The sequence below is a fragment of the Urocampus carinirostris genome, chromosome 4 (genome assembly GCF_059441175.1).
Source record: "Urocampus carinirostris isolate Australia breed hairy pipefish chromosome 4, RoL_Ucar_1.0, whole genome shotgun sequence".
NCBI classification, from domain to species: Eukaryota; Metazoa; Chordata; class Actinopteri; order Syngnathiformes; family Syngnathidae; genus Urocampus; species Urocampus carinirostris.
The window spans coordinates 34,881,829-34,909,715 of NC_142352.1; the positions used below are offsets into that span (position 1 = coordinate 34,881,829).

Here is a 27,887-nt window from a genome sequence, read left to right on the forward strand (position 1 = left end):
TCCCGTATTCACTGGTGAGGGAGCAGGGCTTGGATTGCAATTAGCCAGTGGTCAAAACAAGGATCAAATGAACAACCACCGAACCTTTGTCCACCAAAAAAGCTTGTCCCTACATACATTCAAAGGTACCGAGTATTCAACCTTAAGACGTCGCTATCCTTCACCATGAAGAAGATAAAGAGGCCCGTTTTCTGACGTCCACTGCGGGGGTCAATGACGGACAGTCGCCTGGACGGAGACTGACATGGATGCAAGTGACATTAAGGTGATTATTTCTCTTATTGTTGCAGCCCAATTTGTATATTTGTTTGAGTTACAAGTGTAAAAACATGCATTCTAAGCGCGTGTTGTGAGATGGGCAGCTGAGCGGTTCTCCCTTAGCATCGTCTGTATAGCTAACTGTTTTTCTTCTTCCATTTTATTAATGGTATCAATTGTGACACAGGCTTACTTGCGAGTGGATAATTCAAGATGTCTATACCCTTTCGTGCGTCATGGTGTTCTGCGACGAAAGGAATAGATTATGTTGATGCTAACTTGAGATGAAGCTACACGAGCCATAACATCTCAGCTGTCACCAAACGACAATTGCGAAAAGCAACAGCCGAGCAAAACTTAACCTATTCTCTCCCCATCGTCGAAATAGAAACTTAAAACTCCTCATGCCGCCCTTCCTAAAAGTGTTTTTGGCTGAGGATGTTTAATCGGTTGTGTTGGGAAGAATAGCCTGTTCTGCAGCATTTATGACATTCCGCAAGCGTGTGAGCGACGAATGCACAAGCTCTTGGCGTGCCAGTGCTTTGACAAGAGACGTCACAAGGTGTGTTGCGATATGGGGGGTAAATAACAACGATACTTGGGAAAAAAACCTTACAAAAGGTTCCTTACAAATTCTTGCGTTTAAAATCCAGTTAAAACAAATTATTTTCCAATAATAGAAAGGCCCAGAATAGGGCTGCAACTAACAACTAGTATAATTGTCGAAGAGTCACAGACTATTGAAACGATTAGTTGACTAATCGAAAAATTTAGCATGAAGAGGATTTAATCGTGCGGGTCTGTACTAGTATTGTCACGAGCTGTTGTCCGTCAATACCGAAGTCCGGCTAATCTCTGAAGAGCGTGATGATGCTTTACACCGAAAACCAACAGCGACCAGGTGATGAAGGTGCTGTATGTGAGTCAGATCCGGAAGCTTTGAATGTTACTGCTACCTTGATTTACAGTTTAGGGCCAGGAAAGTTATAAAATTAATTAAATCAAGTTAACCTTTCCAACCCTGTTAACCAAGAAAAGGCAAATTAGCAGTAGTAGAACAGTAAATGAAAAAAAATAAGATGTCAATTTTGAGAAGTACAGACGCTGCCCTACTTACGAACGAGATACTTTCCGGACGATCGTTCATAAGTTCCTTCAGTGCTAAACTTTGTATGGAATATATGTTTAAAGTTTGTATAAGTAACCTGTATTGTTTTGTACTGAAATATAAACATTCAGAAAAATAATATGCTCTATAAAGTTAAGTTTAACTTACTTTTGGAAAATGAGTTAGGGGACTTTCTCCTGCGTGGTTGAAAGTGGCCGAAAAGAAGCGACCCAACCATTTTTTATCCGCATCAATCTTTCTTATTCCTTTTTCATTCCAAAAGAAATTGCTCGCCTCTTCTTTACGCTTTACACCAACCATATCGAATGGATGTACAAGATATTAAACAATACAAATGTCAAAGTTCTTAGCATGCTGGAGATACAGTATAGTATGTTTACACATGAACTAGGAAGAGAAGGCCTAATTTCTTCTTCGGGGTGGATGCTCACAGCGGCACATGCCAGTAGCGGTGGAAAGAAGCACTACAGTAATGTCCTGTACTCGAAAAAAGGTGCACAATCCTAAATCTAACTTAGAGCAATGTCCGGATACTTTTCAAGATCCCGAAAAAAATGTTTGTATCTACCATTTTTTGTAACTCGAGTGTCATAAGTACATTCAGTGGTCAACCGCAAAGTCTGTAAATGGTCTGCATTTATATAGTGCTTTTCAACACCTAACACCTCCCAAAGCTCTTTACAATGTACTTCAAACTTACCCATTCACACAACGATATCGGCGACAGCCATGCAAGGGGCATTATGGGGTCATTGCCTTGCTCAGGGACACTTTGACATTTACCTTTCGGTCCCAAGGTGCTCCACCTCCTGAACTACTGGCGCCTTTCTGCAAGTTTCTCTACAGTTTGACAGCAAACGATTCTAACATCTTGTGCTAATGACGTTTGTTCTACGGACTGCATGCATTTAATTACAAATATGCTTGTCAGGCACAGTCTGGCATAACGCTCAAGCTTTCTTTTTTAGCATAATGGACACATATAACATGTACAATAAATGTAATCAGTACCCTATTGGCTTGAAAGTTACTTGAATTTTACCAAGGGGAGTCAGTCTCAGTTTTGTTCATAAGTCAGTCGCCATCTTTAAATGCTCGTGCATAACCGATTTATGCAAGGTCTGCTTTACAAATTTTGCAAATAGTCTTTTTATGGGGATTATCCAGGCTGAAATGCTCCCAAACTTTACAATTTTAGGTCTGCGTAGTTCATGTTGAAGCCAGCATTTCTGTGTTTATGTACTGCTCCAGGCAGCGACGCTATTGGACATGTGCAACTCTCAGCAGAGATTGTATTCATATAGGGATCCCTTTCCTTTAGAAAAACATGTCTGGTGACTATTTCTATTATCAATTTTTGTCGACAATGTCAACTAATCGTTGTAGCCGTAGTCAAGAATCAATATCACATCTGTATGAAATCAATGCAAAATCTCTGGTATAGGCTCTGACATTGATGCATGTGCATTAAAGCAGGGGCCGGAAACATTTCCACTCAGAGAGCCACAAAAGTGTTGCCTGTTTAAGATTTTTTTTTTTTATTCAAATCTATTCAAGGATTTGTGCATTTAGTGCGCCATTCAGAACACGTCGCCTCATTATAATTATCACATGTGAATCCTTTATTATAGTTTCAATATTGGTTTTGGAAAGTGAACCTGCGCCACATTCTCAGTTCTCTTGCAAACTCAAACATATTTTTTGCAAGATTCCCCCTGTATTTAGCTCCATCCATTTTCGTAGCAACTCTTACTGATATTCCCAGTCCCTGATAAAGAAAATCAACCAATGTTTGACAGTGGGACTGGTGTATTCTGGGTTATTTGCAGTGTTACTCGTCTGCCAAACATAATGCTTTGCATTCAGCTAAAAGTTCAATTTTGGTCTCATTTGACCATAGCACCTTGTTCCACATGTTATTTATGTCTCCGATTTTTCTTCTTGCAAATGCCAAACAAGCCTTTTAATGGTATTTTTTCATAGTATATAGGCTTTCTTATTTCCACTCTAATATACAGGGTAGACCTTATGCATTGATTGTCCCACATCAGGTCTGTATGCCTGACGAGATTGTGATTTCAAGCGCGTGCTGGCGAATTTTCTTTTATGCCAGGATAAAAATGGTGAAAGTAAGAAAAGGACCATTTAAAATACAGTCCAAATGTCAAAACAAACCCCGCAAATTATGAAAAAAAAGTTAATTTGAGCAAATTTGACACAAGAAACATGACAGAGCCTGCAATGATGATACTATCAACCCTGTGTTCATGCCCTTTGTGACTAATCAGAATTGGAAGTGGCAAAGCAGGTGGGACATCATTTGGTTTAACCATTTATCTATTGACATTCAATGAATTATTATTTCAGTCATGTCACTCACCATGATCAACGGAGTACCATGCTCCAAAAGAGGGCCCCAATGCTATATCTCGTTGTTATGCTCATCAACTGCTTGGTGCTTCTTGCCATAAGGTGGACTTCGACTAAATTTATATATAGATACTACTGTGGCATTTCATCCCAAAATGAATTTTGAATTTTCCCGGGACATCCAAAATTTCACATCACACTTGTTTAGTAAGTAAGCAGAGGTTTGCGAGTATAATTTGTCTTTGTACTGCTGGTCCACAGTTATTTGTGCTACCAACAAAGAAAAAGGTATCCCAGACGGAAAAACAAGTACGTGCTAGAGTAGTCAAATAGTTGGCTTAGTGATTTCATTTTCACGCACTCAAGTTTCAATCGGACTGTTCGCTGTCCAACTAAGACCATAATTTGATTTCTTTGTGTGTACATGGCCTGACATAATCCAAATATTGGCAATAGTCTGATTTCAATCTAACTATTACCTGCATGTAAACATACCAACTTTTCTGTGTAACGTAATAATTTAATCAGGTCTCCAAGTTGCGACCAATTTACAACCAAAAGCGGCCAAAATTAATGAGCGTGCAGGTAAAACATTAATTGCTTGTCCATTGAATACAGTTTAATTATAATAATTACTAATAAATTACTGCTAGCAATAGAAAAGTTAGTCACAGCTTGCAAAGCTAGGCACTTCCCTTTTAATTCTTAATTCAGTGCTTTTGGTGTTGTAAATGTGTAAAAGTAAAGTTTCTTTAGTGGAGCATTTGTCAGTTTAGCCCTTACATTTTTTAAACTGTGCCCTCAAAGTGTATTTATTTTTTCCGACTGGCAAAATATTTTGCACAAAATGTATTGCTTTCGTGGACTTGCAGGTACCACTGCTTTTGTGCAGCCACAATACAAAAGCAGCCCGATCTTTCATCATGAGGGTTAAAGTTTCCGTTTTGTTTAGTTTCTCTGAATTGCCTATCCAGTCCTAATCTGCTCCATTTTCGAATTAGAATACTTTTTCCTGTCATTAATATTAACAATGTGAAACATTGTATGCAATGAGATTGGACAGGGCACTCCAGGGTAAAACATGCGATATAGACACTTTGAAAATAATCAATGGATGAATGGGCAAAAAAATACAAAGGGCGACAGGTCAAAGAAGGCGATGACCCGGGTGGGAATTGTCTTTTTATAATGTTAATGGCTATGCTACAGTATCGCAAGATTAGACGAGACTTTCAATTTTGATAAGACTGCTTGTGTGGATTTGGAAATGAAATGTGGAAGTACAAATAAACAGCCCACTGTCAATGGCGGTGGGAGACAATAACTGTCTGTTAACATGCACAGACTTCACTGTAACTTGCATCCTAGCACTGTTCTGTGAAATTAGGAAGCTTCTTTGTTCGGTGAACTCGCTAAACCCTTAAGGAAGATAAAAAGTGTTTTTGTATCTGTAATTGGTACAAAACTGAAGTATTTTTGACAGTTGATGTAAAAGTGTCTGATAATATGGCTGTACACCCTCCTCTAACTGTTAGTTAATCCAGCTATAGTTGCAATCAGTCACATTCTAATTCTTGTAACTGTAATCAAGGCAGATAACGCTCAATTGAGCAGAGAATACATGGTAGAAATTACATTACAGGAATAAGAGCTGCCGTTAAACAGCATTAAGAGAGGGAAACTTGTCGTTGTGTACGTTTACATAGAATGGGTTAGAATTGTCTTAATTGCCATTGATCACAATATAGGGCACATTGTTTACAATGAAATTAGACCTAGCACTCCAGGATAAACTTGCAATAAAAGGGCAAAAACGATAACAAGAGATTAGTGCAACCAGGATAAGAAATTGGATTTCTTGTGCAGATAGATTGGTTTAGATTTCTCAATGAATCATTTACATGAATATTGACAAACGCGGTTACAAGGAAGCGCGAGCATTGTTTTTGTGCAGATAGACGTTGGGTATGCATTTAAATATTTACATTAAATATAACCAGATTTAATTAATGTCGCTCATCACAATCTAGAACCGGGCCTGTTTCTTTCTCACCAGAAGAATGGACTTTTTCCATCCTCAGATTTTGTAATCTACAGTGCTGTGAAAAAGTGTTTGCCCCATCCCAATTTTTGTGTTATTTGCATTTTTATCACTCCAAGGTTTCAAATCAACCAACCAATTTTAATAAAAAGTGGCCCAACTCACTATTATGTTTGGGGGGGGGGGGGGATGCCTTTTTCGCATGGGGCCAGATAAGGTTTTTTTGTGTCATAATAAATTGAATTAGCATTTCAAAACTGCATTTTGTATTACCTTGGGTTCTCTGTCTGATATTAAAATTGGTTTCATTATCTGTAACCTTTGTAAGTTATAAATATGCCAAAAACACAGAAATGAGAATGGGGCAAATACTTTTTTACGACACCTTATAATATTTGGTTATGTTCCTCGCACCTAAAATCATGCTGCACTTTTTACAGGATGTAAAACTTTCAGCTGAGGTGGAACCTTTCATCCCACAGAGGAATGGTCTTGAAGAATCCTTGGTCAGGATGAGTCTGTCTGGAGATGGAGGAGGTGGTGGAGGCATTGGAGGAGGCAATGGAGGGGTGGAAACTACTCCTATCCCAAGCTACCTCATCACTTGCTACCCGTTTGTTCAGGAGAACCAACCCAATAGGTACTGTCTGAGTAAAAAGGTAGTAAAATTTGTAGGGTTTGCTTTCATTTTAATATATTTAGGGTTGATTAGAATTATTCTTTAGTGTAATCAGTTAACAAATTTGCCTCTAGGGGGAGGGGAAGCCCTCTTTAATTGAGGGTTTTCTTCTTCAATAAGCAAGTAGGCGCCTTGCATGTCTGACTCCCTATTGGTGTGTGTGTGAGTAAATGGGTAAGTGTGAAGCATATTGTAAAGCACACTTTGGGAGGTCTTCGTTGACTTGAAAAGCGCTATATAAATGCAGACAATTTACCATTCAAGAACGTATGATATATATATTTTTTTTTATCTGCATTACAGAAAATAATAACCATCACAATACAGTAATCCCTCGGTTATCGCGGTTAATGGGGACCAAAACCACCCGCGAAAAGTGAAAATCCACCAAGTAGCGACGGCCCTTCAAAAATGCTTAATTTTTTATTCTTATTATTATATTTTTTTTAATTATTATTATTTTTTAGACCCGCTCTGAAACCGCGAACGTGGAACCGCGAAGTAGCGAGGTCCGACTGTATTCTAGATTCAGTTTTTTCAAAGAAATTGTTTACATTGTGATGTGGCAAAAAGTGACTTTTCCTCCTATTCCTATTATATAATTGAATATATCTTTGAGAGACTCACATTGAAAGATGTCTGTGAAAAATAGAATGGCATTAACATGTTTGAAAGTTTGTCTTATTTAGAAATAGGCACTGAAGAGGCAGATACAACCTGGTTTCCACACTTGTTTCATGCAGCATTTAAAACCCAGATATGAAAATAACTATTTGTAATGTAGTGGTTAAGGAAAAGTTACCGATTGGACATGGTGCCACATTAAGATTCCAGTGGGTTTTTTTCCACACTAGGGATCTTCTACATCCTGCACGCATCCGCTTCTTTGTTTCTTTCCAAACTGTTTGAATTCAAGGAAATGACTGCTATAGTGATTGGCTGTTTACATGTCATCGTTCTGTAGTATGAAGACAACATCTCTTTTACCATCATGTACTTTGTTGTGGTGCCAGTGGTAAAACCATTCCTCCTCTAGAAGTCAAGTCATGGTTATTTGTATAGCCTTTAATAACAAGGAGTCTCGAGGGCTGCACAAACCAGACTATTGCAAGCTACATACTACTATTACACAATCTCCTGATCCAAAACCTACAGGAGGGCAAGGAAAAACTCAAAAACCTCAGCATGAAGAAATTTAAGAAACCTTGAAAAGGGACCGCTCATGACGTAATCCCCCTTCCAGGATGAGCAGGCTGCAATGGATGTTGCATTAACAAACAATACAATTTAAAATATAATAAGATAATTAAAGTATGGTATTAAATTTGTTAAAAAATCACAAGGATGACTAGGTTGCAATGAATGAACATCCATCCATCCACTATCTGCATGGCTTATCCTCAGTAGTATGCTGGAGCCTATCTCACCTATCTTCAGGCAGTTGGCAGGGGACACCTTGAACTGGTCCCCAGCTAGTCGCAGGGCCCACTCACTAGCTCATTTACACCTAGGGACACTTTCGACCGACTAATTAACCTGACATGCATGTTTTTGGAATGTGGGAGGAAAACCGGAGTGCCTAGAGGAAACTCACACATGCACGGGGAGAACATGCAAACTCCGCACAGAAAGGCTGGTAGCTGGGTTTTATCCCATGACCTCAGAACTGTGCCCCAGACGCTCAAACCACTCTTCCTCTGTGCCGCCTACATTAACAAATAATACATAGATATTGTCAAAATAAAATATAGGTCCTTCATAAGCTATAGAATATACTGTGTGTGTTAAGCCTAGATTTAAACCGTTCCACTGAGGTTGCAGATCGGATCTCAAAGGGCATAAAATCGTAAAGGAATAAGGAGCAAGTCCATGCATAATTTTGTATAATACCCACAGAACCTTAAAATCACATAGAACAGTGTTTTTTAACATTTTTATTGCAAAGGCTCAATTTAATTGAAAAAATACTTGTAGGAGAAAATAATCAATTCACTGCTCCAGTTTATTTTTGTTTCATTCTGATTGGCAATACATGGTGTTATGTGTCTTAGGTTAAAAAAAATAGTTGTTCTCATTAAATGTCTTGATTAGAATTTATTGTTTGGGTGGCCATGGCTCAGGGGTGGTATGGTTAAATAATGTTGCTAAGAAACATTTTTGTCATTTTTTAATTAATATTTGTTGTCTTTATTTTTTCTAGTTTTACTAGATTTTAACTTGTATCTTTTGTACAAAAAATAATGCAGTTAATTTGCAAAATTATCTTCCAGTGAAATATATTTCTTCCGATGTTGTTTGAACATGTATTTACAGCAAAATAAGGAAATACTGTATGAATTAAAATTTGACAATTGCTTGCAGCATACCCCATACTACTGAGCCATGATGGACTAGTTGAGAAGCACTGCTTTGAGACTTTCCCTCTTTTTATACCTATACTTATATTTGTTTATTTAGTCTTATTTCGTATTTTAACATATGAGCATTACAGGTTGTTAATCCATGAGTTTCTTGATTATTCAATATAACTGATTAATAAGATTATATCCCTCAGGAAACTTCTCCAATGTTTTTCAAACAACATGTTTCATTAAAGGATATTGGTGAGTGTTCAAGTGTTAGGAGTATCTTAAAATATTTGTTTGTTTTTTACAGACCACATCCAATGTACAATGGAGGAGACATGCGGTGGCATCAACCTAACCCTAACCCTGGTGGTCCTTATCTGGCCTACCCAATTATGTCTTCCCCGCAGCCATCAGTGTCCAACGACTATACCTACTACCAGATTATGCCTGCCCCATGCCCCCCTGTGATGGGCTTTTACCAGCCGTTCCCTGGCACCTACACGGGGCCAGTGCAGCCTGGGATTGTCAACCCTGTCCCGACAGATGTTAATGAAAGACCTCCGCCTCTTGGACCGACTTATGGAATGGCGAATCACCGAGGAAGAGGCATGGTCCGACCAAATAACCAGAAGGTATAAAGACTTAACTCGTTTACAAATGTGTAACTGGCCACCTGTTATTAAAAGTATAAAACGAATAAAATACATTTATTTGGGTATTGTTTGGAATTGAGCTTAGCTGCATTTCTTAAAGGTATGCTCATGAAAATTATTGGAACAATTATGGTACACATGGGAAATACGGTAATTTCAACATAGGTACACGTTTAGCCGATCTTCTAATCCGCATTTCAGTTGTCTTTAAACTGGTAAGATGCAAGATTGATAATTTAAAGGTTAAAAAGTAGTCAATGTTGTTCTGTGATGTGTAAACACATTTAACAGGAAGTAAAGAAGATAATTGTCCGATAATTGGCATTAATGATAAAGCACGTAAGTACTTTGAGTACTAAGACAAAATAAGGTAGAAAAATCCCTTGCTGTATTGCAGTTTCCTTATCACAGTTTTGCTACTTTGTGGATTTTCGTCTTGCATTGTGTTCTGCATTCTGATTGGCTTAACTGAGGAAAATGCCCTTCTATCACCAACAAATATGGACTACTCCATCTGCTAAACTTACTCTGGAACTACCTGCAAGTCTTTGGCGCTATCTGGTGGCTCCCTTTTTCCAAAATGTTTTTTAATAAAAAAAAAATATGGTTTCTGTATGATGGAACCGTAATACAGTTTTCCATAACGCCCACAATAATTGTGGCAAGTATCATGTAAAGTAAAGTAGATCATGTCCTCAATCCGTACAGCTGGCAATAAAATGGCAAGATTATTTTTTTAAAATCATAATTTGACAGTACAGAAGTTATTTTGGTTTACGGCCATACTACCCTGAGAAAGCCCAATCTCTGAAGCTAAGCAGGGTCGGGCCTTGATAGTACTACGATGGGCCCACTGCCTGGGAATACCAGGTGTTGTCTCTTCAGAGAGGCACTGTCCCCGTCCAGAGATTGCATGTTCTCCCTGTGCCAGCATGGATTTCCTCCAGGCATAATTCCACTTCCAGGAGATGCATTTAGTTTTCAGTGGGCCAGAAAATGTGAAAGACAGATGAATACTTAAAACATATTCATTCCCATTGACCGAGCATTCCGAAAAAGGAAAAAGAAAGACCATACAGGAAATATTATTAATAGTAAGTGAACGGAAATTTCAGATTAGCCTTAGTTTTAAGTTGTAATTTGTGCAATTTATCTGAAAGACGCTGAAACAATCCATCTGAAGAAAGTATAACTCGTTCCAGCAAATCACAGTAACGATGTTTATTTTGATATACTATATTTTCAGTAGCAGGGGGCAAATCAGAATAACGTGTGAACACTTTCAATTCCTTGGTAATGGAAAAGAAATCAAGCTTATTAATCAAGGTTCCATTATGTTTTTGCATTGTCATATTGAATATGGTCATATTACAGCCAGCTGTCTTCCTTTCACTGTTATGCAAAACAGCAGCATTTAGGTGTTTGCCAGCCCACAAGCGGTCGTCGCCCCCCAAACAGGACATCGGTGGCGCAGAGGGAAGTGTCCAACATGGGACATGATGGTTGGACTAAAAAAGTACTGCTGGTGGATGCAGCTCAGCAGACTGGTAAGCATAAACAGGGTTCGTACGGATGCTTGAAATCCTTGAAAATGCTTAAATTTTAATTTGTGTTTTCAAAGATTGTAGTGATCTTGGAATTTTGGGTGTAGCCCTGGTAAATGCTTAAAACTGTTGCTATGTTTCTCAACAAGTCTGCTTAAAAACTACACAGACACTGCTCTCTAGTCACTTTTCCTTTGCCTTTCTTCCATCGTGATTAATGGCAGCTGGCATTACTTCCTATGAAGTGTTACTGCCCCCTATGGGTTGCATCCAAAAGAGCAGGTGCCTGCTACACTATGTTGGGCACAATGAAATGTGTATTAGTGCAGGGATTGTGTATCCATTATGGGCCATGCAAAAAAAATCTAGATGGCGTTTCCTAGTGGTAAAATGTATTGGGAATACCTTTCTGCAACTGAAAATGTAAGCTACATTTTTATCCAACACCTATATGGGGAGATATTTTTTCTTGAAATATTTACACACATTTTGTTCTGATCCACAAATGTATTTGTAATTTGATATGATAAATCCACATGCAAGAATAAAGGAGCATATGTGAAGCACAGATGTATTTGTGGCTCTGCAAAATACACGATTCACACTGGATTTCCTCTTAATGGTTCTGGAGAAATTGTAAACTTTGCTTCAAAAGTACTTTCTACGTGTTTGAATTTGGCCATAAAAAGTTGTACGAATCCTGCATATATTTAAAAAAGAAATTTCACCTCCTAATTGTACTTCAATTAAAAACGTGTTGCTTTCGGCTTGCTGTGATTAAGCCCTGCATCTGACTAAACAGGTTAGTGGTGCAAATGTTTCATTTTCTGAATTTAAAAAAAGCGTAGAGATTTTGGCTGGTTGTTTATATTTGGACAAGAAATTATTACAAGAAGTATGGATCCCGGATTTTGGAGCTGTTTGTTGAGCTGTGTGTAGGAGTTGCCAGAATTGGGTGCATAAAAAAAAAATAATGTTCAATTGTCAATGTTTTGGAGGAGAACTTGAGAAGGACTATAATGTGATGTGAAACCAATATTATCACAGATGGGTGGTTGACAGTAGCGCCTCCGTTCATTGAAGATAAACTATACATGAATATCATACTTGAATTCATGTCCTGTTTTCACAGGTATATCCTAGTTGAGATATAAGACCAAAGTATGTTGTAGTGTGATTGATTATTTTCATTTGACAATATCGTATTTATGTATGTCTTTAATCTGATGTGTCTGACAGATTTCCCAGGTGAAGTATCCGGGCGTTGTTTTGGGGAGCCTGCCAGTCCACTTCTATGGAAGAATCCAAAAAAGAGGATACAGGCATCAAATGGCGCTGAAAGCTACAGCGATCAGGCCACCAGTGAAGCTGACATTGACAGCGACAGTGGATACTGTAGTCCCAAACATAAGCAGACTGCTGGTGTAACACGTCGAACAGCTGAAACATCAACATCAACCACCGTACGGCAAAAGCTTTTTTCTAAAGTCTTAATTTTTATGTATTTTGTCGCCTTAGCAGCCAATATTTCCCCTACTGGGCAGCATTTTTCTATAACCGTTAAAATGTTTCATATAAAGCAATGTGTATAATGGCCTAAACACAAGTGCTGGATGTTAAATCTTAAAACACATATTACAGACTGTCAGCAATAAAGCTTTACTTCATCAATTAAATATAATATCTCTCTTTTTTTTGCTTATAGGGAATTGAAACTGGTGTTATGACAAGTAAGTTTATATTCTGTTCTTATCTGTATTTCTTGAAAAAACAGCACATCAGCTGCATTTGTTATAAGCATTTTTGAAAATAATCAAAAACTCTTGTAAATTGTGCATGTGCCTTTGTGTGATACTCTTCCTTTTTTTTAACGGGCCTTGTTATGTACTACGGCAATTTGTTTAAGTCAGGGTCCGGGGGCTGGATGTTGCTCACTGGAAAGTTTTCTATTACCCCTATCTGCAGCTTAGCACATCATCTTATGGTGGTCCGCGAGACGATGCTGAGAGAAGCACAAGCGATGAGATGGATCGCGTCAAAAATGACTTGCAGTTTTAAATATGTCCAGTTGACTTTTCCTCAGAGCCAGGGGACACTCACAAGGCATCCACTTAACCTACGTATATTTGCTGACAACAATTAATCAGAGGACTTAATCTGAGAACTTGTAGGATACCCATCTTGATGTTATTTCACTTAAAAGTCACAGACGTGCCGATTAAAGCAATAAGAAAAACACAACAAAAACAAAAAATAGCTTCTGCGGACGTTTATAGTGGCTTTAGCTCCTTTAATTTCAAGATATGAAATCTAACGGTGAAGTTCCCGTTTTGAGGGAAACATTTACATGGAAAATAAAAATATTAAGCAGAAAGACTTCATTAAAATAAAACATTGAATCAATTATATAAATTTGTGTTTGTATGCTATTTTTGTCACTTTCCAGTTTGCGTGAGATTCCATGAGTTGAAAAAACTATAGGTGAAATGAATGCAGTTGTTGTTTTGCTTTTTTTACAAATGCACAGTTTATAAACACTACAAAAGATTAAATCTTAGTAAAGGAAAAATTTATTGAGGGGGAAAAAAAACCCTTAATCGTTTTATAATCAATGATTACATATTACATCCCTTAATCATAATTTAATTGTAAGCCTCTGAAAAGACCCCCAGCCTTCGAGCTAGGGCACATTTTTTCCCATTAATTTATTCGTCTGGCCGCTGTGAGAAGTTTTTTTTCAGTGGCCCCTGAGCTTAAAAGATTGTGACACCCCTGTACCCCTGGGTCATCTTGTAATTTATCATTTACCAACATTGTGAATGTGTGTCTCTATCAGCAGGTACATGGGTACATTTCCACAGAGCAGACCAAAGGAAGTATGCTGACCAGAGTAACAGCTCACAGGTGCAGTAAAGTCCTCTATAGTTTCCTGCTTCTTATTGATTTACATTCCCCTATACAGTGGGACCTTGCTACTTAACGGTTCCACGTTCGCGGGTTCAGAGCTTCGCGGGTCTAAAAAATAATAATAAAATAAAATAATTACAAATATATATATATATATATTTTTTTTTTTAAAGCATTTTTGAAGGGGCGTCGCTACTTCGTGGTTCCACGTTCGCGGGTTCAGAGCTTTGCAGGTCTAAAAAATAATAACAAAATAATTAAAAAAAAAAATTTAAGCATTTTTGAAGGGGCGTCGCTACTTAGCGGAATTTTCACTTTTCGCGTGCGGTTTTGGTCCCCATTAACCGCGATAACCGAGGGATTACTGTACCATGAGTCGAATTTGGTGCGTGCATAGCCAAAGCAAGGCTGACATTTCAAGCTGTTCAGTCCAGTACATAAAGGGCACGATCTTACCTACAGTTTACAGTGAAGGTGTCACACCAACAGACCTCGTTTTGGCTGTACATCGCTAAAGACTCTTATGCAGGTTCATTGTTGAGACACTTTATGATAAAAAGCCACAGAACAAACTTTAATTACCATAAAAATCTAGCCGAGAACACAGAACAATTTGGATTGTGTGAGTGGAAAGGGGTGGGCGGAGCCATGCATACACAAAACATTCCCCTCTCTCTCACACGCTTCCACTGGGCTCAAGGGAAATACAGCCATAAACTTTTGTGTTGCAGGTTTTTGTGAAATTCATACAATAGAACTCTGCTTGCACCTCATTTTTAACCATTTTCTACAAAAAAAATGAAAGTCAAAATGAGCATCAATGACCTTAAGTAACTCTGGGAGGAAAACCAGTTTAAAGTGGTTTGTTTGTTGTTATGGGACAAAGACTCTGGCATTATTATTATTATTTCATGAATCTTATCAAATCTTCTAACATCAAAAAGAGAAATTAAATGTGCTGAAAAATAAGCTTTTGTCTGGTGAGCGGTTTTGCTGAATTTTGTCTTAAATGCTCTCCCTGAAAATCTAAATATTTTGCTAATAGGGCTCTTTGGGTCAAAAAGCTTCCCAAACTTTGCTTTATACAATAATTACCTTTCCTATTTCTGATTTTCTTTAGTCAAGCTTCTCAAATTTTGCTCATAAGTGGACATCTAAAAAGTAAAAACCATCATTTAATTCATTTGAATTAAATCAGATTTTTTTTTCCTTTACATAACATTTGTAACACGATTATTACCACTCTTAATAATTATTTAACAACCCTTTGCCAGCAAATTGGCACTTGATTTCTTTATAATGTCAAACGCAATAAGGGAATACATAACGATTAATCTTACCCATTTCTCTTTGAACAAGCTAAATCATCTTGTCCTTAGCACATATTTTAAATAGTGGTCGGCATTTGGCGATTGAGCCAGCCATAGGACGAGGTTGAGCTTTTTTGTCTCATAGGAAGAGCTTGAGTTTTATCCAGGCAAATATTTCTTCATTTTCATTATGAGATTAAGCTTCTGCAATAAAATTTGAATTAGTTACTGACCTTTAACACCATCTTAACCAGGTGTGTCAAAAATGCTTCTAAAACAGTTTTTGTAATTATTGGGAATATACGTTATTTAAACAAACTACAAGCAAACCGGTATTCATTTTAGGTGTATTTACTGTCTAATATTGTTATTTTATTTTTCAGGAAGTTCCTATTACTTACCCACGGCGAGGTATTTCAAACATGTCAGAACAAAGATACCAGCCAGTACTGGTTACACGTGCTGAAATCACTCCTGAACCCCTTTACTTTGAAGTGAGAAACTAACGTCTATATGTACCATTTCAACTGTTAATATTTTTGTTTTTTATTTCAAGGATGAAGATGAGTTCCCCGACTTGACCACTGAAGGTGCAGCTCAGCGTTGTACCATGTCAGAACAAATTCCTACCCAAACGCAAATGCAGCCAACTATGCACAGAAATTTGGTAGGTCACATTTACACTTGGTTACTGTTTTCTTAATGAACAGTAAAGAAAATAAGTATTTGAACACCCTGTTATTTTGCTAATTCTCCCACTTAGAAATCTTGGAGGGGTCTGAAATTATTATCGTAGGTGCATGTCCACTGCAAGAGAAATAAACTAAAAAGAAAAATCCAGAACTCACGATGCATAACTTTTTAACGATTTATTTGTATGATATAGCTGCAAATAGGTTTTTGAACACCTGAGAAAATTAATGTTAATATTTGCTACTGAAGCCTTTGTTTTCGATTACAGAGGTCAAACGTTTCCTGTAGTCTTTCTTCAGGTTTGCACATACTGTAGGAGGGATCTTGGCCCACTCCTCCACACAGATCTTCTCTAGATCAGTCAGGTTTCTGGGCTGTCGCTTAGAAACCCAAAGTTTGAGCTCCCTCCAAAGATTTTTGATTGGGTTCACGTCTGGAGACTGGCTGGGCCATGCTAGAACAGAGCCACTGCTTGGTTCTCCTGGCTGTGTGCTTCTGGTTCTTCCCCAAAATCTCACCATACAAGGCCCCAGTCGTCCCATGTGCAAAAAAACACCCCCAAAGCATGATGCCACCACCTCCATGCTTCACAGTAGGGATGGTGTCTTCAGATTGTACTCTTCATTCTTCATCCTCACTCTCGCTCACGCTCAGTGGAATTATGACCAAAAAGTTATATTTTGGTCTCATCTGACCACAAAACTTTCTCCCATGAGTCTTCTGTATCATCCAAATTGTCATATGCAAACTTAAGATGGGTCTTAACATGTGCTGGTTTAAGCAGGGGAATCTTCCGTGCCATGCATGATTTCAAACCATGACGTTTTAGTGTCTTACCTACAGTTACCTCGGAAACGGTGTTCCCAGCTCTTTTCAGGTCATTGACCAACTCCTGTTTTGTAGTTCTGGGCTGATTCCTCAACTTTCTTAGAATCATTGAGACCCCACCAGGTTAAATCTTGTATAAGGCTCCACTCTGATTGAGACTGACCGTCATGTTTGGCTCCTTCCATTTTCTAGTGATGTTACAAATGGATCTGGAGTCGCAAGTCATGCCCCGCGCAAAAGGGGCGTGGTTACATGGAGCCTGTATCGAGGTCCGTCTCTTTTTTTCCCCATGTCACGTGACCGAAGGAAAACGAGGTCCCGATTTTAGCACTCGCGTGACTGACTCGTACTCAATAAATAGGCTCAAAAGATCCAGGAGGAGACTCCTGCATGACCGTCTGACGTGAGTCTTGGATCATTGCTGCGTTACTTCGACTACTTGATAATGAAACCACCCAAAAAGTGAAGGACCTCACCAGTTTGGGAGCATTTCGAACAGATATTACCCAACAAGGTATAAACAGACATGTATAATTAAGCCAGCTTAGGTCTCTATATTTATACACACACACACTTTTATTTGTGTGTGTGGGTGTGTGTCACACAGAATATGATACAATAATTATAATTCATTATAAAATATGTGGATACAAATGTCACAGATTTTATTCCTCAATAAAATGCACTATTCCCTCTATATCAGGGGTGTCGAACTCATTTGAACTCGGGGCCACACGATAGAACAAACATTCTGTCAGGGGCCAGACTAGTAGATTGAAGAGAAAGAAAAAGAGATAAAGAAATACGAGAAAGAGGGAGGGAAAAGGAGAGGGCGGGACAAAGAAATAAAAAAGAGAGGGAGAGAGCGTGAGAAACAAAAAGAGATAAAAAGTCGTGACAGAGGGGGAAAAGAAAGGGAGAGGAAGAAAGAAATCCAAAGAGAAATAGAAAGACAGAAAGAGAGAAAAGAGAAAAGAAAGCGCGAAGGGTAGGAAGAGAGAAAGAGAAAAAAGAGAGAAAAGGAAAAAAAGAAGTTAGAGCAAAAGAGGTTGAAAGAAACAGAGAGAGAAAGAGACAATGAGCAACAAAGGAAGAGAAAAATAGAGACACAGAGTGAAAGAGACAGAGACAGAGTGGGAGAAAAGGGGTGTGTGAGAGAGAAAAGTACAGTGTCTTAGTGAGAGGAACCTGGCTTTGGCAACATCAAGTTGACATATTTCAACCTGCAGCTTGTTAATCTCCTGCGCTTCTCTGAGTGTTGCCTCGCGGGCCGGATTCAATCCCTTAGCGGGCCTGATTTGGCCCGCGGGCTGCCTGTTTGACACCTGTGCTCTATATAATGTGTGTCCTAGTTACACAAGCACATCAAGTTACTGAACATACAACTGACAAATATTCGGAAAATATTTAATCTACAAAACTTCCATTATTTTGTGCGCACATTTACTAGTTTGTTGCCTGTAAACCAGAGAACATCTGCGTTACATCAAATGACCAGCTGATGTCAAAACTGCTAAATGAGCTCGAAAATGAGGCCTCGATTAAGCAGGCTTTCGGCAAAGCAATTGGCCCAAAAGACTCAATACACTCACGAAGCTTCATCCCGCCATCTCTACCATTTTCTAATGATTGCTTCAACAGCAACACAGAGAGCTGTGTCCGTATCAACGGCATTGACTCCGACTGGTTTGCTATCTCCAGCGGCGTTCGCCAAGGCTGTGTGGCTGCTCCCGACCTTTTTAATTGCATCATCGACCATCTGATGTTCAGGGTTAGTGAGCGCATCCCCGGAGTGTCTTTCGGCAACTACCACCTGACTGACCTGGAGTATGCTGACGACACCATCATTCTCAGCACTTCCTACAGCCAGCTGAGAGACGCTCTGGGCATTTACAGCGAAGAGGCAGCGCGGCTTGGCCTGCAAGTGAGTTGGACGAAAACCAAGTTCATGTATGTCGGTGATGGACCAGATCCACCTCCCATCCAAATTGGTAGCGACATCGTAGAGCCTGTCAAGAGCTTTGTATATCTGGGGTCCATGGTGACAGACAATGGGGACCTAAAACCAGAGATTCTCCGCAGAAGAGCCCTGGCAGCATCTGCTCTGCAGTCTCTCTGGAAACCACTCTGGCGGCACCAGACCATCGCACGCAAGACGAAGCTCCGCATTTACAACCTCGCCGTACTCCCTATCCTGCTTTATGGCTCAGAAACATGGCCCCTGAACGACACCCTGGCCACAAGAATCGATGGTTTTGATAGCAGGGCTCTCAGAACCATCGAGAACATCAGGTGGCCCCAGCGAGTCTCCAATAAAGAGCTCAGAGCCCGCACGTGCCAGCCCCAAGCATCTTCCTTGGTCGCACAACGCCGCACCCGCTGGTTTGGCCATGTCCTTCGTCTACCACCAGACCATCCGACACGAGCCATTCTCCAGTTTGACCCAAAGGCCGCAGGCTGGAGACGACCACGAGGGAAACCCCGCACTCGATGGCTCGACGTCGTTGCGGGCGACCTCCAACAACACGGAGTTGCCGTAGAGGATGCAGAACAGCTGGCACAAGACCGCCAGCATTGGAAAAACCTGGTTCATCTGGTCGGCTCAACGCACAGGGACGGGACCCCCCGACCTTCGCTGGAGCAATAAGTAAGTAAGTAAGCTTCAACAGTGGACCTTTTTTCACCAAGCTGCCTGGCAATTGCTCCGTAGCCCTTTCCAGCCTTGTGGATCTGTAGAATTGTGTCTTTGGAGAGCTCTTTGGTCTTCGCCATGTTACAAGTTAAAGTCTTTCTGATTGTATGAGGTGGACAGGTGTATATATGCAGTTAACGACCTCAAACAGGTGCATTTCATTCAGGATGATACATGGAGTGCAGGGTGACTTCTAATGGGTGGACTAACAGGTCTTTCAGGGTCAGAATTCTCGATGATACACAGGTTTTCATAACAGGTCTTTCAGGGTCGGGATTCTCGATGATACACAGGTTTTCAAATACTTATTTGTAGCCGTATAACACAAATAAGTTGTTAAAAAATCATGCATTGTGATCGATGATACACAGGTTTTCAAATACTTATTTGTAGCTGTATAACACAAATATAAGTTGCATCGTGATTTCTGGATTTTTCTTTTTGGTTTATCTCTCTCACAGTAGACATGCAGCTACGATTACAATTTCAGACCCCCCCCATGACTTCTAAGTGGGAGGATTTAGCAAAATAGAGTGTTCAAATACTTATTTTCTTCACTGTATGTCTCAATAAACCAGTAATGTGGCCTTGGATAAAAGTTTGCTTGCTATGCAAGATAAAAATAAAAGTGTTTAAAAAATCAAATACAATGTTATCACTTGGTAGAAACATGGTCTATATGCTGATAGTTTTCAGTGGTGACAAGCAATTATTCATTCTTACAACAGCTAGAAAACCTAGCAGAAAACTCGCCCATCAACATTGTGCAGACACCGATTCCAATTACCACATCCGTTGCAAAGAGGGCCAAGAGCCAGAGAAAGAAGGCCCTGGCTGTTGCAGTCGCCACAGCTCAGGAATACTCTGAGATTAGTATGGAACAGAAGAAATTACAGGTATTTTGTCATTCACTGGAGATTTTATAGTCATCAAAAGTCAACCCTTTTAATTGGGTTGTCTCTCAACAGGAAGCACTCACCAAGGCAGCAGGCAAGAAGAGCAAAACTCCTGTCACCCTAGACTTGGGTGACATGCTGGCGGATTTGGCTAAACAGCAGCAGGCAATGAAAGCCAAACAAATTACTAATACTAAGCCACTATCTTTCCAAGGTGATGCACAACACTCCTTTCATGTTCAAGACTTCTCTTTTAATAATTCATTACTTTAGTCCTACCTTTGTCCTCAATTGTTATATTTCTCTACAGTTGGAACAACCACACCATTCTACAGTACAGGCAACCTGGCAGCTATGTTGAAAGGTCATCCTCAACCACACTTGGGCTCCCTGAACCCTCTGGACTCCACACCTCCCCGTATAAAAAGGGGCAAGGAGCGGGAGGTCCCCAAAGTGAAGCGACCCACAGCGCTAAAGAAGGTCAGTAGTTGATGTTAATAATGATTCAGGAGAGACCCATTGGGGGGGTGCTTTTAAAAGAGGATATTGTGCTAATGTGGTTTGCGTGGAAGATCACCGAGCTAATAAGGAATTGTGCATAGGTGATTTGTATTATCTGAATACCATTGGATCTCTAGGTTTCTCTCAGTGTTCACAGTCATATACTATAGGTTTGCATTAGACTGTGACACTTTTTTGTGTTTTGTCTTGTTTTAAGATTATTCTCAAAGAAAGGGAGGACAAAAAAGGTAAAACAATCAATACCCAAGAATCATCCGGGCAAGAAGAGCTTGGAGATGATAGCTTACATTTTACCGAAGATCTTTCTCAAGAGCCAGCCTCTCAAGAAGGTGTGGTAAATTCATCGTTGGAGTATTTTTCCTAAAAAGTCCTTGATCTTTACATATATTCATATTACAGAAAATGGTCTGAGTGTACCCAGTGACACATCCCTCTCACCCGCAAGTCAAAACTCTCCATACAGCATCACCCCCGTTTCTCAGGGTTCTCCTTCAAGTTCTGGCATCGGGAGTCCAATGGCTTCAAACGCAATCACAATCATCCACAGTCGACGTTTCAGAGAGTAAGGAATTCCTTTCCTTCATCAGTAATACAAATCTGGCAAATACATCCAAAAGTAGCTTGGGCTAGAAGAACGGGTGTTTCTAGTAAAGGCAGACTTATGTAAAAACCTGGATTGCAGAGGATGGCATAGTGGTGCCTCGGCTAAAAGTGGATGCAGTAGCCACAAATGTGTCTTTGTGTCTTGTGCTGTAGGCCTATTGTCCTTGCCCACCCTTCTCTTGTCACATTTTGCATTTTTCTCTTGGTCACTAAATTACTTTCCATCCTCTGCTAGAGCAAAAAACTCAATGCACAATGAAAAATGTTGTGTTTTAAAAATTAAAAGCTATCAACAATTATCTCAAAACTAATTAGGGTTATAGGTGAAAAAAAACTAAATTTTGAGCAGGATATTGTTTAATTGACTTTAATGATCTATTTTTCTTATCCTCGATACTTTTAATCTAAAATGTGATGTTGTTCACAGATACTGTAACCAAGTCCTGAACAAGGAAATCGACGAGAGTGTAACGCTGCTGCTACAGGCGCTAGTCCGTTTCCAAGATCGTTTCCATCTGAAGGATCCCAACAAGGCCAAGTCAAAACGTCGGCTCGTCATGGGCCTTCGGGAAGTCACCAAGCACTTGAAACTTCGTAAAATCAAGTGTGTCATCATTTCTCCGAACTGTGAAAAGATCCAAGCCAAAGGTGAGAGCTGAAGCTTATCCTTGCACATTTGGTCTTGTTCTAAGAGCACATTTGGACGAATCCAGATAATCGTTTTTTGTTTAATTTTTTTGATTGGGATTTCCATGTGTACTTACTGCACAGCCTTTTAATTAACCACATGTGTGTCATAAGTGAATGTTTTTGCACCCTTTCATTGCTGTTACTATGTTAAAAGCTAACGTTTGGTGCTAAAGAGGATAATTCTAATTTTTTGGTGTAGAATAAGACTAGTTTTCAGCCTATGACAACGCTAGTTTTCAGCCCAGAAAGGATGAAAACACTAAGTGTTATTGTCACAAGAAGGTGGTAGAAAAGGCTAGTTTATGGCTGGAAAAATAATATGCTCATTTGATGTAGAAAACAAGTTAGAAATCAAAAGGAAAATATTGTTTTCAGCTTAAAGGCACTATAGACTACACAACACAAGCCGTTAGCTAATTTGAGGTTTAAAGAAAGGGGGTGCAAATTTTCAGCAGGAAAAAACATTACAGTGAATGGCATTGAAGAAGACCAAGGTAGTTGACTAAAAGTTCAAATTTGCACTGTCAGTAGCTAGCTGGTGCAAAATCCAGTATTATAATAAAAACACTAATTTTTACCTTTGAATATGATGCATAAAATAATAATATCTTCAGCATATAAGACGTCGCAAGTGTTCAGCTTGTTTGAAGATGACAGAGATTTTCCTGCATATCAAACAAGACAGGAAATTAAACTGTTAAATTTGTATAAACCAGTATAAAAATAAACAAATAAATGCTTATGTGAGAATACATATCACAACTCAACGTGTAATATATATATATATATATATATATATATATATATATGGACAGCACGGCGGCTGAGTAGTTAGCGCGTCTGCGGCACAGTTCTGAAGTCATGGAATCAAACCTTCCGGTGTGGAGTTTGCATGTTCTCCCCGTGCTTGTGTGAGTTTCCTCCGGGCACTCCGGTTTCCTCCTACATTCAAAAAATATGCCTGTCAGGTTAATTGGCCTGTCTAAATTGTCCCTAGGTGTGAATGAGCGAGTGAGTTGTCTGTCTCTGTGTGCCCTGTGACTGGCTATATATAATATACAGTGCATATTCACAGCGCTTCACTTTTTCCACATCTTGTTATGTTACAACCTCATTCCAGATTGTATTAATTTAATCTCTTATCTCAAAATTCTACGCAAAATACTCCATTATGACAATGTGAAAAAGTTTTTTTTTTTACTTTTTTTGAATTTATTAAAAATAGAAAACTAAGAAATCACATTTACATAAGTATTCACAGCCTTTGCCATAAAGCTCAAAATTGAGCTCAGGTGCATCTTTTTTCCACTGATCATCCTTGAGATCTTTCTACAGCTTAAATGGAGTCCACCTGCAGTAAATTCAGTTGATTGGACATGATTTGGAAAGGCACACTCCTGTCTATATAAGGTCCCACAGTTGAGTGTGCATGTCAGAGCACAAACACCAAGCATGAAGTCAAAAGAACTGTCTGTAGACCTGCGAGACAGGATTGTCTTTAGGCACAAATCTGGGGAAGGATACAGAAAAAAATCTGCTGCTTTGAAGGTCCCAATGAGCACAGTGGCCTCCATTATTCGTAAATGTAAGACATTTGGAACCACCAGGACTCTTCCTAGAGCTGGCCGGCCTTCTAAACTGAGCGATCGGGGAAGAAGGGCCTTAGTCAGGGAGGTGACCAAGAACCCGATGGTCACTCTGTCAGAGCTCCAGCGTTCCTCTGTGGAGAGAGGAGAGCCTTCCAGAAGGACAACCATCTCTGCAGCAATCCACCAATCAGGCCTGTATGGTAGAGTGGCCAGACGAAAGCCACTCCTTAGTAAAAGGAACATGGAAGCCCGTCTGGAATTTGCCAAAAAGCACCTGAATGACTCTCAGACCATGAGAAACAAAATTCTCTGGTCTGGTGAGACAAAAATTGAACTCTTTGGTGTGAATGCCAGGCGCCAGGTTTGGAGGAAACCAGCCACCGCTCATCACCAGGCCAATAGCATCCCTACAGTGAAGCATGGTGGTGGCAGCATCATGCTGTGGGGATGTTTTTCAGCAGCAGGAACTGGCAGACTAGTCAGGATAGAAGGAAAAATGAATGCAGCAATATATGGAGATATCCTGGATGAAAACCTGCTCCAGAGCGCTCTTGACCTCAGGCTGGGGCGAAGGTTCATTTTTCAGCAGGACAACGACCCAAAGCACACAGCCAAGATCTCAAAAGATTGGCTTCAGAACCACTCCGTGAATGTCCAGGAGTGGCCCAGCCAGAGTCCAGACTTGAATCCGATCGAACATCTCTGAGTGATCTGAAAATGGCTGTGCACAAACGTCTCCCATTCAACCTGATTGAGCTTGAGACTTATTGCAAAGAAGAATAGGCAAAACTGCCTAAAGATAGGTGTGCTAAACTTGTGGGATCATATTCAAAAAGACTTGAGGCTGTATTTGCTGCCAAAGGTGGATCAACAAAGTATTAAGCAAAGGCTGTGAATACTTATGTAAATGTGATTTCTTAGTTTTTTATTTTTAATAAATTCAAAAAAAGTAAAAAAAAAAACTTTTACACATTGTCATAATGGAGTATTTTGTGTAGAATTTTGAGATAAGAGATTAAATTAATAAAATTTGGAATGAGGCGGTAACATAACAAAATGTAGAAAAAGTGAAGCGCTGTGAATACTTTCCGGATGCACTGTATATCTCATCTCATCTCATCAGCTGCACCGCTTTTCCTCAGTAGGGTCGCGGGGGTGCTGGAGCCCATCCCAGCAATCGCCGGGCAGTGGGCAGGGGACATACAGCTTATGGTCTGGTGCTAACAATATATGAAAACCCTTCGAAGCATCTTGTACATTCTTCTTTCCATTGCTTTTTTTCCAACAATCTGTAAATAATAACAATTAAGTTGACTAATATAAACTATTTTGGTACTTTCTGGCTGTGTCTCCATAGGTGGTTTAGATGAAGCGCTGTACAATGTCATTGCAATGGCCAGAGAGCAAGGGATCCCATTTGTGTTTGCTTTGGGGAGAAAAGCACTCGGACGGTGTGTCAACAAACTTGTGGCTGTTAGCGTGGTTGGCATCTTCAACTATTCTGGAGCTGAGGTTAGACTGCTGTCTAATCAATTAAATTTTAAATGTTCTCTTAAAAATAAATACATTTTCTTGTCTGTCTCTTCAGGATCTATTTAACCAGCTGGTGTCGCTAACAGAAGAAGCCAGGAAAGCCTACAAGGAAATGGTTTCATCTTTGGAGCAGGAGCAGGCAGAGGAGGCTTTGAAACACATCAAAAAAGTCCCACACCACATGGGACATTCACGAAACCATTCTGCAGCTTCTGCCACATCATTTTGTTCCGTCATCTCTGAGCCCATCTCTGAGGTCAATGAAAAGGAGTATGGTAAGATTTCTCGTTTACAGCTCTCATGATCAAAATATTGTGTCCATCCCACAAATGAACAAACTTTTCCAATTGTGGTGTATTAAACACACTTATCATTAGAAAGCATTCATGAAAGCATTTGCCACCTGCAGAGACCAACTGGAGAAGTATGGTTGAAGCTTCAGATGCTCCAGAGCCAGTAGAGGATGAAAGAAGTACCACGCCTCCTTCTGTTGGCCTCAACAGAGACTCTGAGACTCCAGCAGCAAGTGCTGTCCCGCAGAAGGGGACGCTTCCCACGACGGCGCACATCGAGCGGGATGAGGTCCGTGCCGACGACCGCCTGGAGCTGGCCTCCCAGCAGAGCACTGAGACGGGCTCGCTGGATGGGAGCTGCAGGGGTCCGCTCAACTCTTCCATCACCTCTACAACCTCCACTTTGGTCCCTGGCATGTTGGAAGAGGCTGAGGAGGAGGACGAGGAAGAGGAAGACTATACACCGGAACCAATTTCCGTGGAGGTCCCTACCCTCAACAGTCGCATTGAGTCGTGGGTCTCAAAGACACTAGAGAATATGCAGTTAGGAAGGAGCCAGGACAGTACAGAGGAAGAGGAGGATGAAGAGGAGGAGGATGACGAGGAGGAAAAGGAGGAGGAAGAGGAGGAAGCAGAGGAGAGGGCACAGAGTGAGAAGGTGGAAACCCTCGCTTTGGAGAGTATTGTGGAGCGCAAAGATCAAGTGGAGGTCAAGGAAGTTACAGCCTGACGTTGCTTCTTGCCTTTGTCCTCTGCCTACCCAGTTTTTACCACTTTGTTGTCCCATCAAACAAGCAGATGGTCTCCTTGCAACTCCACGTCCTGACAACAGATCAAATCTCACACCTACAGGGCCTGATTTAATCAAGATTTTTGTGTGCAAAACTTGGTGGATGGATGCTCATCTAATAACTGGTAACCAAGATTTTCTATGTGTAAACATTTTTCAAAAATCACTAACAAATAATCACTCCACAATTGCTTTACTAATTAATCATGAAGCATCTGAAGGATTTTCAATTTTGTTTACACCAAGCGCCAAAGTTCTTTTTGGCATCAATATACACACAGCATAGAACACTAAAGTGCCCATGTGAGTTAGGGTTATATGAAATTATCAATTATTGCTGTCAGGTAAAAGCCTCATGTCTCCAAAACAATTTCTTCACAAAAATCCCTTGAATTTGACACCACATTTTTTAATGCTGTCGCGAACACGGGTGCTCCCAAAAATTGGTTATTTACAATTAAATGAATTCAAAGTTTATTTCCATAGTCAATAAAGGTGTGCATCACCTATGAATATTTTGTTAGGATTCAATTCCAAAGTGGAATGTTTTGATTTGATTAATTGCAGTGACTGTATACTTTAGGTCAATAGTATGGTTTGCTTTCAGACCATTCAAATCTGAGTATTTTGGGGCAGTATTATGCATATTGTTGAAAATACCTTTAACCTGTTGAATCTGAGTTCATGTGCATGGTATTTTAAAGGTGCTGTACGGAGTTTGAAACTTTGTTACTTTCTGCCCCCATTTCCTGGCTTCAAGTCATGATCAATGCCTCAGTCAGATCATTATGATGCGTGTGCAGTTCTTTGACGCGCTCGAATAAATTTGTATTTTTCCACCTTTTTGGGGTTTTGGGTTGGCATTATAGGTAAGATTGGGTCTAAAAATCCAGCCTAATATCTCGCCTCTAGTTGGCGTTTGACTTTATCTGAAACTGTCCTTTTCTTACTTTTACATTTTGATTAAACACTAAGCGAAATCTGCGATGACAAGCATAAAGTCGCTCTCCAAGCTCCCCTTTCTGCACCCCTTATATTCTGGCTTATGTGTTGTGCGTTCATAACAGCATTGCCAAAAGTAAGATAGGAGCGGTGTAAAAAAATTATATAAGCTCTTGTATTGTTACATATTTGATAGAGAAAAATATTCTACTTTCAATTTAAGGAAACCTCAAACGACGCTCCTATAAAAATATATTTTTTTAGAATATTACCTGTTAGCTTTTTATTTTGAAATTTGAAACATTTGTGCCAGCTATGAAATTCAAAGCTCGTTATTTCCTGATATATATTGCTGCTTTTTTTTTTTTTTTTTTTTTTTTTTTTTTTTTTTTTTTAAAGCCATATTTCTAATCTTGGGCTGTATGCTGCATTTAACCATTTCTAGTAGAATGACTTAAATTATTCAATTATAGTTTAATGTTTTAAGAATATACATACAATAATGAATTTGTACGTTTTTATAAGAAATAACGCCATATTTGATTTGAGGAAAAAATGTAAATGTATCCATTTTAGA

At 39.6% G+C, this 27,887-nt stretch overlaps 1 protein-coding gene across 5 annotated transcripts; it reads left to right on the forward strand.

Annotated features, from left to right (window-relative positions):
- secisbp2l (SECIS binding protein 2-like) lies at window positions 1–27,685 on the forward strand. Of its 5 annotated transcripts, none has more exons than XM_088334325.1 (18): window positions 1–265; window positions 6,239–6,438; window positions 9,133–9,457; window positions 10,887–11,025; window positions 12,262–12,485; window positions 12,728–12,752; window positions 13,859–13,926; window positions 15,623–15,733; window positions 15,796–15,906; window positions 20,181–20,348; window positions 20,421–20,562; window positions 20,659–20,828; window positions 21,067–21,199; window positions 21,270–21,432; window positions 21,901–22,121; window positions 25,110–25,264; window positions 25,341–25,560; window positions 25,695–27,685. In XM_088334325.1, the coding sequence occupies exons 1-18, from the start codon at window positions 245–247 to the stop codon at window positions 26,306–26,308; spliced, it is 3,210 nt and encodes a 1,069-aa protein (XP_088190451.1). In that variant the 5' UTR covers window positions 1–244; the 3' UTR covers window positions 26,309–27,685. The 5 variants fall into 5 exon arrangements, with proteins under 5 accessions (XP_088190451.1, XP_088190453.1, XP_088190454.1 ...); XM_088334327.1 differs by lacking the exon at window positions 1–265 and adding an exon at window positions 879–1,168; XM_088334328.1 differs by lacking the exon at window positions 1–265 and adding an exon at window positions 879–1,159.
- Window positions 27,686–27,887: the final 202 nt, after the last annotated feature.